This window comes from Brachypodium distachyon, chromosome 4 (genome assembly GCF_000005505.3).
Source record: "Brachypodium distachyon strain Bd21 chromosome 4, Brachypodium_distachyon_v3.0, whole genome shotgun sequence".
Lineage (NCBI taxonomy): Eukaryota > Viridiplantae > Streptophyta > Magnoliopsida > Poales > Poaceae > Brachypodium > Brachypodium distachyon.
The window spans coordinates 23,327,196-23,342,756 of record NC_016134.3 but is presented as its reverse complement, the minus strand read 5'-3'; the positions used below and the strand labels follow the sequence as shown (position 1 = coordinate 23,342,756).

Below are 15,561 nucleotides of genomic sequence, written 5' to 3'. Positions count from 1 at the left end.
TTCTCCTTATCGGCGCTCCCTCGAAGGCGCCGAGGGCATTTCGGGAACCCGAACGACCTTTCTTGGGTTGTCAACCGCCGCGTGTGCGCGCGCCTGGAATATCGGCACGAAACCCAGTGGGTCCTGACTTATGTGTTTTTCGGATCAAAATGCCGTTCCGGTCGTTTTAAGTACAAGAACGTCCCGGTCGGATTCCCTATGACAAAGTCACGTCCGTTGTACGCACAGTTGCAACCAAAAAAAAAGAATGCAACACGAGGACCCATCCTAGTACTACTCTCGCCCAAGCACGCTTAACTTCGGAGTTCTGATGGGATCCGGTGCTTTAGTGCTGGTATGATCGCATCCGACATGTTGTGCGCGCGGCTTGTCCTTATCGGCGCTCCTCGAAGGCGCCGAGGGCATTTCGGGGACCCGAACGACCTTTTTTGGGTTGGCAACCGCCGCGTGTGCGCGCGCCTGGAATATCGGCACGAAACCCAGTGGGTCCTGACTTACGTGTTTTTCGGATCAAAATGCCGTTCCGGTCGTTTTAAGTACAAGAACGTCCCGGTCGGACTCCGTATGACAAAGTTAGAACAGCTGCAACAAAAAAAAAAGGAATGCAACACGAGGACTTCCCAGGAGGTCACCAATCCTAGTACTACTCTCGCCCAAGCACGCTTAACTTCGGAGTTCTGATGGGATCCGGTGCTTTAGTGCTGGTATGATCGCATCCGACATGTTGTGCGCGCGGCTTGTCCTTATCGGCGCTCCTCGAAGGCGCCGAGGGCATTTCGGGGACCCGAACGACCTTTTTTGGGTTGGCAACCGCCGCGTGTGCGCGCGCCTGGAATATCGGCACGAAACCCAGTGGGTCCTGACTTACGTGTTTTTCGGATCAAAATGCCGTTCCGGTCGTTTTAAGTACAAGAACGTCCCGGTCGGACTCCGTATGACAAAGTTAGAACAGCTGCAACAAAAAAAAAAGGAATGCAACACGAGGACTTCCCAAGAGGTCACCCATCCTAGTACTACTCTCGCCCAAGCACGCTTAACTTCGGAGTTCTGATGGGATCCGCTGCTTTAGTGCTGGTATGATCGCATCCGACATGTTGTGCGCGCGGCTTGTCCTTATCGGCGCTCCCTCGAAGGCGCCGAGGGCATTTCGGGGACCCGAACGACCTTTTTTGGGTTGGCAACCGCCGCGTGTGCACGCGCCTGGAATATCGGCACGAAACCCAGTGGGTCCTGACTTATGTGTTTTTCGGATCAAAATGCCGTTCCGGTCGTTTTAAGTACAAGAACGTCCCGGTCGGACTCCGTATGACAAAGTTACGTTCGTTGTACGCACAGTTGCAACCAAAAAAAAAGAATGCAACACGAGGACCCATCCTAGTACTACTCTCGCCTAAGCACGCTTAACTTCGGAGTTCTGATGGGATCCGGTGCTTTAGTGCTGGTATGATCGCATCCGACATGTTGTGCGCGCGGCTTGTCCTTATCGGCGCTCCCTCGAAGGCGCCGAGGGCATTTCGGGGACCCGAACGACCTTTTTTGGGTTGGCAACCGCCGCGTGTGCACGCGCCTGGAATATCGGCACGAAACCCAGTGGGTCCTGACTTATGTGTTTTTCGGATCAAAATGCCGTTCCGGTCGTTTTAAGTACAAGAACGTCCCGGTCGGACTCCGTATGACAAAGTTACGTTCGTTGTACGCACAGTTGCAACCAAAAAAAAAGAATGCAACACGAGGACCCATCCTAGTACTACTCTCGCCCAAGCACGCTTAACTTCGGAGTTCTGATGGGATCCGGTGCTTTAGTGCTGGTATGATTGCATCCGACATGTTGTGCGCGCGGCTTGTCCTTATTGGCAATCCCTCGAAGGCGCCGAGGGCATTTCGGGGATCCGAACAACCTTTCTTGGGTTGGCAACCGCCGCGTGTGCGCGCGCCTGGAATATCGGCACGAAACCAAGTGGGTCCTGACTTATGTGTTTTTCGGATCAAAATGCCGTTCCGGTCGTTTTAAGTACAAGAACGTCCCGGTCGGACTTCGTATCATAAAGTTAGGACAGTTGCAACCAAAAAAAAAGGATGCAACACGAGGACTTCCCAGGAGGTCACGCATCCTAGTACTACTCTCGCCCAAGCACGCTTAACTTCGAAGTTCTGATGGGATCCGGTGCTTTAGTGCTGGTATGATCGCATCCGACATGTTGTGCGCGCGGCTTGTCCTTATCGGCGCTCCCTCGAAGGCGCCGAAGGCATTTCGGGGACCCGAACGACCTTTCTTGGGTTGGCAACCGCCGCGTGTGCGCGCGCCTGGAATATCGGCACGAAACCCAATGGGTCCTGACTTATGTGTTTTTCGGATCAAAATGCCGTTCCGGTCGTTTTAAGTACAAGAACGTCTCGGTCGGACTCCGTATGACAATGTTACGTCCGTTGTACGCACAGTTGCAACCAAAAGAAAAGAATGCAACACGAGGACTTCCCAGGAGGTCACCCATCCTAGTACTACTCTCACCCAAGCACGCTTAACTTCGGAGTTCTGATGGGATCCGGTGCTTTAGTGCTGGTATGATCGCATTCGACATGTTGTGCGCGTGGCTTCTCCTTATGGGCGCTCCCTCGAAGGCACCGAGGGGATTTCTAGGACCTTTCTTGGGTTGGCAACCGCCGCGTGTGCGCGCGCCTGGAATATCGGCACGAAACCCAATGGGTCCTGACTTAGGTGTTTTTCGGATCAAAATGCCGTTCCGGTCGTTTTAAGTACAAGAACGTCTCGGTCGGACTCCGTATGACAATGTTACGTCCGTTGTACGCACAGTTGCAACCAAAAGAAAAGAATGCAACACAAGGACTTCCCAGGAGGTCACCCATCCTAGTACTACTCTCGCCCAAGCACGCTTAACTTCGGAGTTCTGATGGGATCCAGTGCTTTAGTGCTGGTATGATCGCATTCGACATGTTGTGCGCGTGGCTTCTCCTTATGGGCGCTCCCTCGAAGGCACCGAGGGGATTTCTAGGACCTTTTTTGGGTTGGCAACCGCCGCATGTGCGCGTGCCTGGAATATCGCGACGAACCCAGTGGGTCCTGACTTATGTGTTTTTCGGATCAAAATCCCGTTCCGGTCGTTTTAAGTACAAGAACGTCCCGATCGGACTCCGTATGACAAAGTTACGTCCGTTGTACGCAAAGTTGCAACCAAAAAAAAAGAATGCAACACGAGGACTTCCCAGGAGGTCACCCATCCTAGTACTACTCTCGCCCAAGCACGCTTAACTTCGGAGTTCTGATGGGATCCGGTGCTTTAGTGCTGGTATGATCGCATTCGACATGTTGTGCGCGTGGCTTCTCCTTATGGGCGCTCCCTCGAAGGTACCGAGGGGATTTCTAGGACCTCTTTTGGGTTGGCAACCGCCGCATGTGCGCGTGCCTGGAATATCGCGACGAACCCAGTGGGTCCTGACTTATGTGTTTTTTGGATCAAAATCCCGTTCCGGTCGTTTTAAGTACAAGAACGTCCCGATCGGACTCCGTATGATAAAGTTACGTCCGTTTTACGGAAAGTTGCAACCAAAAAAAAACCAGGAATGCAACACGAGGACTTCGCTGATGGGATCCGATGCTTTAGTGCTGGTATGATCGCATCCGACATGTTGTGCACGTGGCTTGTCCTTATGGGCGCTCACTCGAAGGCGCCGAGGGCATTTCGGGGACCTTTTTTGGGTTGGCAACCGCCGCGTGTGCACGCCTAGAATATCGGCACGAAACCCAGTGGGTCCTGACTTATGTGTTTTTCGGATCAAAATCCCGTTCCGGTCGTTTTAAGCACAAGAACGTCCCGATCGGACTGCTTATGACAAAGGTACGTCCGTTTTACGGAAAGTTGCAACCAAAAAAAAAGAGGAATGCAACACGAGGACTTTCCAGGAGGTCACCCATCCTAGTACTACTCTCGCCCAAGCATGCTTAACTTCAGAGTTTTGATGGGATCCGATGCTTTAGTGCTGGTATGATTGCATCCGACATGCTCCTCCGTTGAACTATGAGATCAATGGGCATGTGCACAACAAGGGATATTACCTGGCAGATGGCATTTATCCAAGATGGTCGACCTTTGTCAAGACAATCTCAAACGCACCCGCAGGAGGAGCTAGATGTTTGTTTGCGATGCAACAGGAAGCATGCAGGAAAGATGTCGAGCGGGCATTTGGTGTGTTGCATGCTTGATTTTCCATCGTCCCGTACCCTGTTCTCACTTGGTCGAAAGATCAGATGTGGGAGGTCATGACTGCCAGTTTGATCATGCACATCATGATCATCGAGAGCGAGCGGAAATGTCCGGTGTTTGACACTGAACCGTATGAATGGATGTGTCCTCTAGCCAATGTCAATCTCCATGCGCCGGCCGGCTTTGATCTGATCAATCATTTGTGGAGGCTCCGAGGAAACGTCTAGTTTTTTTTTATTTGCTTGAATTTGATTAAATTTGTTTGAAATATTTAGTGCTTATAAAATTTGCAATATTTGCAAAATTTGGTTTGGGAAGGCGTTTGGGGGCGCTGGCTGGACCTTAAAAACAAATTCGATCCAGCGCCCCCCATACGACCGAAAAAAGTGGCAGGCCGGACGCCAAATAGGGGGCGCGGCTGAAGATACTCTTAGAGGAGAGAAAGACAAGTAACAGGAAGTGTCATAACTCCTGAAAGCTATGGAATTAAAAAAAATCAAGAGAATTGGCACCGTACTCTCTCTTTGCCTTTTTATTTTTTTGCATTGTCTGTTGTATGGGATGGAGGGAAAGAGCATTCAACTACATAGTGCAGCTGTACCCAGTAAACATGCGTCTTCAGAGAATCAAGGAACACTCTGAGATTTTGATCTGCTCTGCTCAACAGAGCCCTCCTCACCTAAAAGTCATTATTTTGTATATATGTTGTGCTAAGCTTTTCAGGCATGCTATTGGACAGGTACGTTCAACTAAAATACAACAGTATTGTTTTATTAAATGTCTAAATTTTACAAGTTAATATTACTCAGAAAATTGAAAAATACTCCTCTTTAAACGGGCACTTTGTGACTATTCATATCTTACATTGCGCATATGATTCATTATCTGTTCACCCTTTTGGATTTATTCATTTGGTTATTGTTAGCCGAAGCTCCATCATCTAGAGGCTTTTCTAGCAAATACACGCCAGTGCAGATCTTCGACACTGACAAGGTCACCAAGGCTAAGTAAACAGCTGCTCCCAATGCCTATCTCGCTGACCGGGCATTTGTCAATGACCAGGTTCCGATTGGTACCGTACAAGGTGAGCTCAGCAGAATGCATCGGTTGGCTGTACAAGCCATACTTATGTATGATTTGGGGATCAAATTTGGGAGTCATGGACATAGATTTTCATACAAATCCACATCACTTATTTCCGGACCGAGGAAGTACGATTAATTCTAAATAACAAAAAAATGCAGTCTAGTTTTTGCTCTAAAAATATTTGCTAATGAAACCATCTTGTGTTCAAATAGATGTGAATGCCAATCATAACAACCTCTATCAAAACAATTATTTGTTATATACATTTTAATCTACAAACAAGTCTGGTATCACATTATATGTGTTTAAGAGTTTGCTAATTGATTATTCACCTTGATTTTGAATAATACAAATACATCATCAACTTCAATTTCATATTATCTCTTAAAGATATGCCCGCGCAACGCTAGTTATTTAGAAAATTAAAATGAGTGCGTGGGCTGCAGACTGATTGAGGGCCGGCTGAACCAGCCCATGTTCGTTTGCCGGCCGCTGCAAGGATCAGAGAATCCTTTCATTCCTGAGGAGGATGGAGCTGCCCGGAGAGGGGAGGGTGAGATGGGGTCGGTGGTGCTGCCGACTCTGCGGAGGAAACGGGAGGTCGACGCCGCCATCCGCGACACCCTTGACATGGTTCTCGTCCTCCGCTTCGGCCGGGCCGCTGACGCCGCCTGCCTCCAGCTCGACGACATCGTAAGTCGGTATCACCCATACCCGCCGCGTCTCCAGCTTCTCCTCTTCTTCTCCCATTTAGGACCCCCAGCTCCAGTTCCTTGTCATCCGAGCTGGCATCTGATTCCAACTGTTCTCGTTAATTCGGTCGATGAGAACTCGATTGGGGATTCCTCCTTTCCTTCCGTGCCCATGGGATTGCCTCGGTAGGTTTAGTTTGATCTGATCTCGGGTAGCAGCCGGTACAGTTTAGGTTGGTGGGCTGTCTGTTATAGCTCTGCGCATCAACTTCTGCTGCTTGCACACACTCCCCCTTACCGTTTTGGCATGGACTGTTTTGAGCAGGTGCGCGTTTGGGCACTTATAAGTTTTTTGTTTACATCAACAGGACTACGCCCTGTTCCATTTCATTGAAATGAAACACTGATATCAAGTGTACGCTCAGCATCTCACTAGAGGGTTTGACTTGTTATAAAACAAAAGCACCTGGACTATGAAAAATCTGTTACAGCACCAGAAACACAAGCAGTGAAAACGAAAACATCAGACGATACTGTTTATGCCCCATATTTCTTATTACTTAGCTGTAGTAATCATGTTTATGGCCCCATATTTCTTATTACTTAGCCACAAACTAGCAATCTGTTCATATCCAGTTCCTACTTCTCTTTGCAGTAATTAAGAGATCAAAATTCACATCATAAATAAAATCAGATGAGTAGTAGTTTCATTTTTATATAACAAAAAAAATGCAAGTCAAATCACTAACGTGTTGTTTCTTACTAAGATTGTCTCTAGTAAGCAGCTTATTATGTGATAATATCAAAAGAAAACATGTACCCTAGGGAGAACATAAAGCTGGGTAATCCCCTAAAATTTATCACTGCATATATATATTGAGAGGTATACTGTCCAGATTGATGCATTTTCCAGATCAGGCTATCTTGCTCCTCAGTATGTAGCAGCTCTGGAACTAACTATTTTAAATCATACCATTGTTCCATCAGTCTACACTAAAAACCTTCTCTAGACGGTAATCGTAGTTCCACACCATCCCAAACCTCATGTACAGTGGCAGTTTGTTGATTACATATAAAGTACAATTCCCAAAGAAGAATGGCCAGGCTAGTAACCCCCATCCATTGGTATTCCCAAAATCTAACGGATTTAACATTTCGCACCTGCCACCGGTATCACATCTGAGCTGCTTTGCATGGCCATAAATCTCCGTTCCAAAAAGGAGATGTCTGCAACTCTTTGCAACCAAAAAAATTTGGGTTGTTAGTCTCGTAGTTGTGTTGAATGATCTATTTCCAGATCTTATGATCATCCAACCGGAACCTCTTAATCCAAGCAGCTTGGAGGGTAATATTAAGATCTCTTAAATTAGCCACAAACTAGCAATCTATTCATATCCAGTTCCCACATTCCTCTGCACTAATTCAGAGATCTCACTCTATGTCACTTTGAACACATCACCTTCAAACATCAGATGAGAATTAGTTTCATTTTCAGGGCAAAAAAAAATTGAAGTCCAATCCCTAACATGTTGTTTCTTACTTAGATTATCTGTCGTAAGCAGCTTATTCTGTGATAATAACCTAAGAAAAACACGTACCCTATGGGGAACACTTATTTGCCATAAAACTGGAATGAATCCCAGGGTAACCCCTACAATTTATCACTGCATATAGAGAGTGAGAGGTATACTCACCAGATTTATGCATTTTCCAGATCAGGCTATCTTGCTCCTCAGTATGTAGTAGCCCTGGAAGCAACTATTTTAAATCATTACCATTGTTCCGTCAGTCTAACACTAAAACCTCTTCTAAACAGTAATTGTAGTTCCACACCATCCCAAACCTCATGTACAGATATATTTTGTTGATTTTACATATAAAGTAAAATTCCCAAAAATGAATGGCCAGGCTAGTATCCCCCATCTATTGTTCTTCTAAAAATCTAACCGATTTACCATTTCCCACCTGCCACCAGTATCCCATTGATCTGCTTTACATGCCCATAAAACTCCTCTCCAAAAAGGAGATGTCTGCAACTGTTTGCAACCAAAAATATTTGGGCTGTCAGTGTTCATAGCTGTGTTGAATGATATGTTTCCAGATCTTATGATCATCAAACTGGAACCTCATAATCCAAGCAGCTAGGAGGGAATATTAAGATCTCTAAAATTAGCCACAAACTAGCAATCTGTTCTTATCCAATTCCCACATCCCTCTGCACTAATTCAGAGATCTCTACATCAGTTTGAACACATCACCTTCAAACATCAGATGAAAAGTAGTTTCACTTTCAGTGAAAAATATGCAAGTCAAATCATTAACATATTGTTTCTTACTTAGATTATATATAGTAAGCAGCATATTGTTTGATAATAACGAAAGATAAACATGTACCCTAGGGGGAACACTTATTTGCCATAAAGCTGAATGAACACCGGGGTAACCCCCTAAAAATTTATCACTGCATATAGAGATTGAGAGGTATGCTATCCAGATTGATGCATTTTCCAGATCAGGCTATCTGGCTCTTCTGTAAGTAGCAGCACCTGAACCAACGATTTTAGACCATACTGTTGTTGTTATGAAGTACTTAAAATGTCCTTCATAATTATCCCATAGGCAATGGTCCATTTGGGAGTTATAGCTTTGATGGCACTGATAAGTTGTAGGTGTCCTAGGCACGAGACTGTTGCCACAGGGTCCAGCACATGCATTGTGAAGCTGAAAGTTACGTATCTGAAGTTGATTTAGGAGCCAAGGAAACATGCATATGTTGTTTTCATCACAAGTAGTCAATGACTCTATATCACACATGGTGGGATTAAAAGCTTGGTTTGTGCATTTTGGTTAATCAGGTTGGGTTAATAGGTAAACCATACGATTCAAATAATTTAAACTTGAGCAGCATTTGTGAGGTTGATAGTATATACTCCCTCCTTTCCATTTTGTAAGGTGGATGAAGTTTTTTGTGGATGCCAAGAACAATGAATAGGGAGGTGTAACTGAGTAGGATTTGCATGGGACGAGGTGACGGAGAATCTGGATACAAGAGAATAGTAAATGCAGGGCTAGTTTTTGCTGTTGTGCGCGCTGTGACTCTTCGCTTGACCCACTTGCTCCGCATAAAAAAATAAAGCTCTGCATGCCCAGCCCAATCAGCTGCGTTGCATGCACGATGGGAGTAGTACTAGCAGGAGTGAGAATTAATGCGGCCAGCTGGCATGCATGGAAAATAGCTGCCTGCCTTACAATTAGGAAATTTTACAAATGATCCATCCGCCTTACATAATGGAAGGGAGGAAGTATATCCTAAAATAGAATCTACCAAACTTTGTAAAGGAAGATTGTTGATATACATGGCCTATAGTCATGCAAGATGAAACAAATTAGGAGCAAAGAGCCAAAGAACAATAACTCAGTAATAGTTTGTAAATTACTAAATTTATTTCAAGTATAAGTACACTAGAGGGTTAGTAGACATGTGACATGTCTGCAAGAGGAAATAGATTAGGAGATCACTCATTAATGTTCCTGTCTAGCTCCTTGTGCCTTCCACCTCATTTCGTTGGTAAGATAGTTTGTAAATTCATTTAACGTAAGTCACAAACTTTTCATTTACATCTTTCTCTATTGAATTTTATGGCTTTTGTAATCTATAGGTTTTTTTTCCTATCTCATCATATTCCTGTTGTTTTCTTAGCTTGCTAAATCTTCTTGGGACATATCCAAGTTTGCTACAATAGCATTGGTCGACATGGATTCTGAGGAGATTCAAGTTTATGTTGACTATTTTGACATCACGTTGGTCCCAGCAACCATTTTTTTCTTCAATGCTCATCACATGAAGATGGATTCAGGGTATGTAGTTGTTATTATGTGTTAATTTCATTGGAATGATTCTGTTCGGACATGCCCATCTTACTTTAAACTTTGATAAATAATTTTCAATACATGCTCAAGCCTTGCCTGTTGAATGTGTTTTTCTTCTTCTAAGAATATCAGTTCAGAAGATTATAAAAGTATCTCCTTCATGAATTTGAAGAGTAAACTGTTAATATCTTTTATTTCGGGTTACTTATCTCAATACAGTGCTACGTAATGCCAATGGTATGTGAGATCAATAAGGTTGAAATTTATGGTGTGTTTGCTTTGTCGGATCTGGTGTCCAAACCAGGTGGAAGAGGCCTGGGCAGTGGCCCTAGAGAGCGCCATTGTGGCGACTCTAGAAGGTGGAATTCTGTCTAGATGCTGCAGGGTGGTGGTTCTGGGCTGCTGGGGTAATAAAGCTGTCGGCGGCTCAACCGGTCAGCCAGCATGCCCAATGATGGGTCACCTGGATATGTATGTGCCATATGGCGGCCTTGAATATCATTGTGGCAGCTGTGGGTTTCGAGTGTGGTCCTGCGGCTGGTAGTGCGGCGGGAAAACCGGTTCTGCACGTGTGTGGTGGGTATATCAGAACAGCAGTCCTAGGAGGCAGTGGCCAGTGGCTGCAAAGGGTGCCCTGGTTAGTCTAGGTGCTTGGTAGTGGCCCTGGGGACAGCGTGGGTGTGTTGTGTACAGCATGAGTTGGCAGGTTTCTGGTGGTTTCGTGTAGGGGTGAGGCAGAGTTTTGTGGTTTCAGTCTCCTGGCAGCTGGCGGGGCGCTTATTGTGCTTCTTTTGCCTGTCCTCGATCCTTCACCCACATTGTGTGGTTATGAAGGATCTAGCATATCTCCATTGGGTGTAGTGATGCAGATCAAATTTCAAGGTGTCGTGATCTGTTGTTGGCCTGATCATTTACGGCAGTATCCTCCATGGCAGAAAGTGGTGGTTGTCGGGTTATTTGCAAACCCTGCTAGAATAGCATGCCAACAATGGTAGTCATATGCGTTGGTACCAATGCGATGCCTACACCGCTCACACTACGTCTAGCATGAGTTGGTGCCATGTCCAACATGGTAACAAATTCGAATCACTTTTCAACAAAGTTGATCTCTTTCTTCTGTCATCAAGACAACTCACCCAGTCGGCATCATTATAACCATCTGCAATCAAATGGCCAGGACAACCTTTTAGATATCGCAAGATATGATATACTGCATCCAGATGTCCACTTCTAGAATTATGCATGTATCTTCTTACCACACTTAAGGCATAGGCAATGTCAAGTCTTGTATGGCATAAATAGAGGAGTCTCGCTACAAGCCTCTGACAGTTCTCCGTATATACTGGTTTTCCTGACTGGGCACAGAACTTGTGGTTTTGATCAAGGGTGTTGATGCAGCCCAACATCCAAGCATGCCCGTGTCACTACTCACTAAGCAAGTACAAGGTGTACTCTTGCTGTGAAACAGCTATCGCTTTAGGTGACCTGGCAATATTAATGCCAAGAAAGTATTTAAGCTGGCCCAGGTCTTTGACCTCAAACCCTTTGCTTAGATTCTTTTTTTTTCTTTTTTTGATAGTTAGATTCTTCGTTAGTTGTTCTCCTCTTCATCAACATATATCGTAAGGATTGTAATTCGACATCCTGAAGTCGATAAAATACAGTATGATCCCCATTGCATTGCTTGTACCTCATATGACATAGGGCAGGCCTAACCTGTCAAACCACACTCGTGGAGATTGCTTGGGCCCATACGGGGATTTTCTCAATCTGCACACCATTCCTACTGTTTTAATAGTTGAGAAACCAAGCGAATTCTCGACGTAAACCTTAATCTGCTCAAAACCATACTTATCTGGAGGTTCCAGTTCCAACTTGTGTTCCTTTCCTCAAGGTAATAAGCAGGTCCATTAAATCATATGTGTTAGATGTAGTTAGCGTGGCAGTTGTCTCACCATCAAACAAGTCAACAATCTCAAATGTTGCTGGCACTTGTTGCTCCCCATGCACATGTGCCTCACCCATTGCTCGACCTTGTTTTTTTCCTATCGGTCTCGACTTTGTTGTTGTCACCTAGTATCACCCTTCCCTATCTCTCTTTATTCACGGCTCATGTTACAAATGTCTCGTGTACACTATTCAATTTTCCTTCCAATTCACCCACAGGACATGGAATTGCGCCAACTCCTACGAACTTGTCACTTCTGGTCTCCCTCTTTACTAGCATTGCAATTGCTAGGAGAGGCAAAGTCAGACAGAGAACTCAAATCTATCATCTATCAGTAAAAGGGCTCAGATTCCTTGAATGTCACGTCCATACTTATAAAAGTATATCATTCGTAGGACTATAACATTTGCAACCTTTTTGTCCAGCTGAGTACCCTGTGCATATGCCCTGAAGTAGACTGGGATCCAATTTTCCCATTGAAGCTCTATGGTAATGGTATAACAAAGCAGGTACTCCCTCCATTCCACAATACAACGTGTATAGATTTTTTTCATTTGTTCCACGATACACCTCATTTTTCTCTCGGTACCCACACCCGGCCAATAACTGCTCACATCCATTTATTATTAACCCAATATGAGTGGTCAGGCACTAGAAACGAGAGCTGCCTTGGTCCAAGTGCACAAATCTATATGAGGTGTATTTTGGAATAGATGGAGTACATCCAAACAATTCTTGCCGAACAATGAACTCGTTCATGCCAAAGATCATCTCATATAGAGTTTTCATCCCAAGCACTCTCTACATTTAATGAGATAGGCAGCAGTCATAATTACTTCACTCCATAGAAACTTGGGCACATTCATAGTGTACATCTGTGACCTAGCTACCTCTAGAAGATGAGATTCTTCCTTTCAGCCACTCCATTTCGTGGGAATTTGTCTGGGCAAGAAGTTTGATGTGGTATTCCTTCTGCTGAAAGAAAATTACTAAATTCCTTGTTCACATACTTTGTCCCATTTATCTGTTTTTGTAACCTAAACATGGGTATTGAATTTGTTTCTAACATAGGCTTAGAAATCTTGGAAGCAATGAAGTACCTGAGATATGAAGTACTTGAGGTCTGTGCTTCAGAAGATACATGTAAGTCGTACTAGAGTGGCAGTAAATAAAAGTGTCAAGATACTCCATTCCACTATTATCAGACCACAGGAGAAATCCAGACATCGGAATGAATCAACACAACTGGCAATGTCCCTTACTCACGTGCATCACACTAGCTTTCATTTCTCAACACGCTAGGGAATACCTTACTCATGGTATCAAATGACATATGGCCTAACTGAAAATGATGGAGAATCGTCTTAGCCTTGTTTCACTTGTAAGAACTGCCAGAGGGCTTCATGTGGCTCTGTCTGTTCCCCTTCTATCCAAGTACAATGGACCATTGTTCCTAATACCAGCTCCAAGTTCCCTTTCGGTTTTTCTTTCTTCAATTAAATAATTATCTCGACAAGTAGTAATCCGAACTCATGGTATCAAATGACATATGGCCTAACTGAAAATGATGGAGAATCGTCTTAGCCTTGTTTCACTTGTAAGAACTGCCAGAGGGCTTCAAGTGGCTCTGTCTGTTCCCCTTCTATCCAAGTACAATGGACCATTGTTCCTAATACCAGCTCCAAGTTCCCTTTCAGTTTTTCTTTCTTCAATTAAATAATATCTCGACGAGTAGTAATCCGACAATCCATATGATCAACCAAGGATCTCCTGGATACCAGATTAACTGGAAAAAGGGTGCATATAGAACCAATGACAATTTAATAGATGGAATGCATTGAACGATGCCAACCCTCTTTAACAGGTTGTGAAGTCCAATTAGCAATTTGAATAGTTTCTTTGCATGTCGAGGAGTATGGACTGAATGTTGCAAATTCGGTCAAGAGATGCCCCTAAAACTAGTATCTACTTTGACTGAGAGTCATGTGTGGACGTAAAAGCTTCACATGAAGTTCCAAGTACAGTTGCCATTCTTTTGCTCTCCGTATCTTTTCCAGGCCTTCTTAATGTCTTCAATTTCCATAATTCCTCAGCTGAGATTTCAAGCATCTCATTTGATCCTTTTACAGTCAAAATTACATTGGCCATGTTATTCTCCTGGAGCAATTGAGCCAATTTCTTAAGTAGCTTCTCATTTCAAGCTCAGCCCAACACGATGTACAAATACAGGAATTCTCCACTTGTGTCAGCACTGACACTGAGTTGTTATGAAAGAAAGTTTATTCTTTTTGTGGTTGCAAGGAATGTTGAGTCTATACTGAATTGTATGCACTAACAAGGACAACATTTCTTTCATCACTATTGCTTCTATAGTTATATTCCATGTTATTCTCCTGGAGCAATTGAGCCAATTTCTTAAGTAGCTTCTCATTTCAAGCTCAGCCCAACACGATGTACAAATACAGGAATTCTCCACTTGTGTCAGCACTGACAACTGAGTTGATATGAAAGATAGTTTATTCTTTTTGTGGTTGCAAGGAATGTTGAGTCTATACTGAATTGTATGCACTAACAAGGACAAAATTTCTTTCATCACTATTGCTTCTATAGTTATATTCCATGGCATGCTTTAGCTTCAACATGAATGCGACAAATTTGGTATAATGTATATATCTGCAGGACACCTGATCACACAAAATGGATAGGCTCTTTCAGCAGCAAGCAAGACTTCATTGATGTAGTTGAGGTGAGTGGGCCAAAAGTCTTGTACTTTCTCCAAGTCTCATGCTCCTTCTGTTATCATGTTCGACTTTTTTTTTTGACGTAAAACAGTAGGGAAGGTCCCTACTGCGTCATTTTGCATTTATATAATGGATATGTACAAGATGGAATATTTACAATGGTAAAAAAAGATAGATCATAAAGTGTCAAGACATGTCTGCATTCCTTCCTTGAGACTAGGTTTGGCTTTATGCCTAACCGATGTGAAGTAGCTCTTGAACATAGGGAAAGCACCATCCAGCGATCTAATACCATTGCGAAAAATGATGTTGTTCCGGTGAATCCAAATACTCCAGCAACCAGTGATCACAGCCTCTTTAAAACATGGATGTTGCAGTGATTGGCATGGTGTATCGTGTCGCTGACATTTGAATTTACTCTTGCTTACTTTGTAGATAAGTGTTTTTAATCTCAGCTCTCTGATCTCTTCACGCAGGCAGTATTTAGGGGCGGGATGAAAGGCAAACTGATAGTGTCTTGCCCACTTCCACCAGAGAGGATACCCAGATTTCAACTTCTTTTCAAGGATGTCTGAGCAAAAGGAGCGTACATTCTAATGAGATGCCGTTTTCCTAAAGAATAACTTGCTAATGGTTAGAAAAAAAAGAGGATATTTTTCCAGGTAATCTACTACAGGAGGATATGGAATCGTGCTTCCATCAGGTTGGTGACGATCAATCAAAAGTTAACACCTAAATTCATCTTCATCAACTTCGTTTCTTTAGGTTGTAGCATAATACAACTTTACCTGTTTTGCCGTCTGTACAGCTCAGTATTGCACAAACTAAAATGATCAGCTAAAGTGGTTATCTGTTTGTGCGCAAATACAATTCTGCCATTCTGGTTATAAGAAAGCCTAGTTAGTTGTTGTGAACTCATGAAACAAATTATAAAAGGGTACATGTCCTTGGCATTCTCCATCTCAAAGATATTGGAAGACATGCTTTTCTTTTTATGACTACTG

General features: G+C 43.9%; 1 protein-coding gene, 7 non-coding genes and 3 pseudogenes across 8 annotated transcripts; 1 reads left to right on the top strand and 10 right to left on the bottom strand.

Moving 5' to 3' along the window:
• Nucleotides 1-244: 244 nt before the first annotated feature.
• On the bottom strand, nt 245-348 carry LOC112269003 (annotated as a pseudogene).
• A 251-nt stretch (nt 349-599) lies between these two features.
• LOC112269001 lies at nt 600-718 on the bottom strand. The gene has a single exon (XR_002960606.1). It is a non-coding gene; the product is annotated as a 5S ribosomal RNA (ribosomal RNA).
• Nucleotides 719-969: 251 nt separating this feature from the next.
• Nucleotides 970-1,088, bottom strand: LOC112268990. The gene has a single exon (XR_002960597.1). It is a non-coding gene; the product is annotated as a 5S ribosomal RNA (ribosomal RNA).
• Nucleotides 1,089-1,351: 263 nt separating this feature from the next.
• Nucleotides 1,352-1,455, bottom strand: LOC112269006 (annotated as a pseudogene).
• A 263-nt stretch (nt 1,456-1,718) lies between these two features.
• Nucleotides 1,719-1,822, bottom strand: LOC112269004 (annotated as a pseudogene).
• Nucleotides 1,823-2,073: 251 nt separating this feature from the next.
• LOC112269081 lies at nt 2,074-2,192 on the bottom strand. The gene has a single exon (XR_002960668.1). It is a non-coding gene; the product is annotated as a 5S ribosomal RNA (ribosomal RNA).
• Nucleotides 2,193-2,455: 263 nt separating this feature from the next.
• LOC112269089 lies at nt 2,456-2,574 on the bottom strand. The gene has a single exon (XR_002960676.1). It is a non-coding gene; the product is annotated as a 5S ribosomal RNA (ribosomal RNA).
• Nucleotides 2,575-2,828: 254 nt separating this feature from the next.
• On the bottom strand, nt 2,829-2,947 carry LOC112269100. The gene has a single exon (XR_002960687.1). It is a non-coding gene; the product is annotated as a 5S ribosomal RNA (ribosomal RNA).
• Nucleotides 2,948-3,200: 253 nt separating this feature from the next.
• Nucleotides 3,201-3,319, bottom strand: LOC112268973. The gene has a single exon (XR_002960580.1). It is a non-coding gene; the product is annotated as a 5S ribosomal RNA (ribosomal RNA).
• Nucleotides 3,320-3,894: 575 nt separating this feature from the next.
• On the bottom strand, nt 3,895-4,013 carry LOC112269113. The gene has a single exon (XR_002960700.1). It is a non-coding gene; the product is annotated as a 5S ribosomal RNA (ribosomal RNA).
• A 1,768-nt stretch (nt 4,014-5,781) lies between these two features.
• Nucleotides 5,782-15,510, top strand: LOC100835883 (thioredoxin-like protein 4B). Its single transcript, XM_010239458.3, has 4 exons — nt 5,782-5,999; nt 9,699-9,856; nt 14,496-14,562; nt 15,034-15,510. The coding sequence occupies exons 1-4, from the start codon at nt 5,865-5,867 to the stop codon at nt 15,130-15,132; spliced, it is 459 nt and encodes a 152-aa protein (XP_010237760.1). The 5' UTR covers nt 5,782-5,864; the 3' UTR covers nt 15,133-15,510.
• The last annotated feature ends 51 nt before the right edge of the window (nt 15,511-15,561 follow it).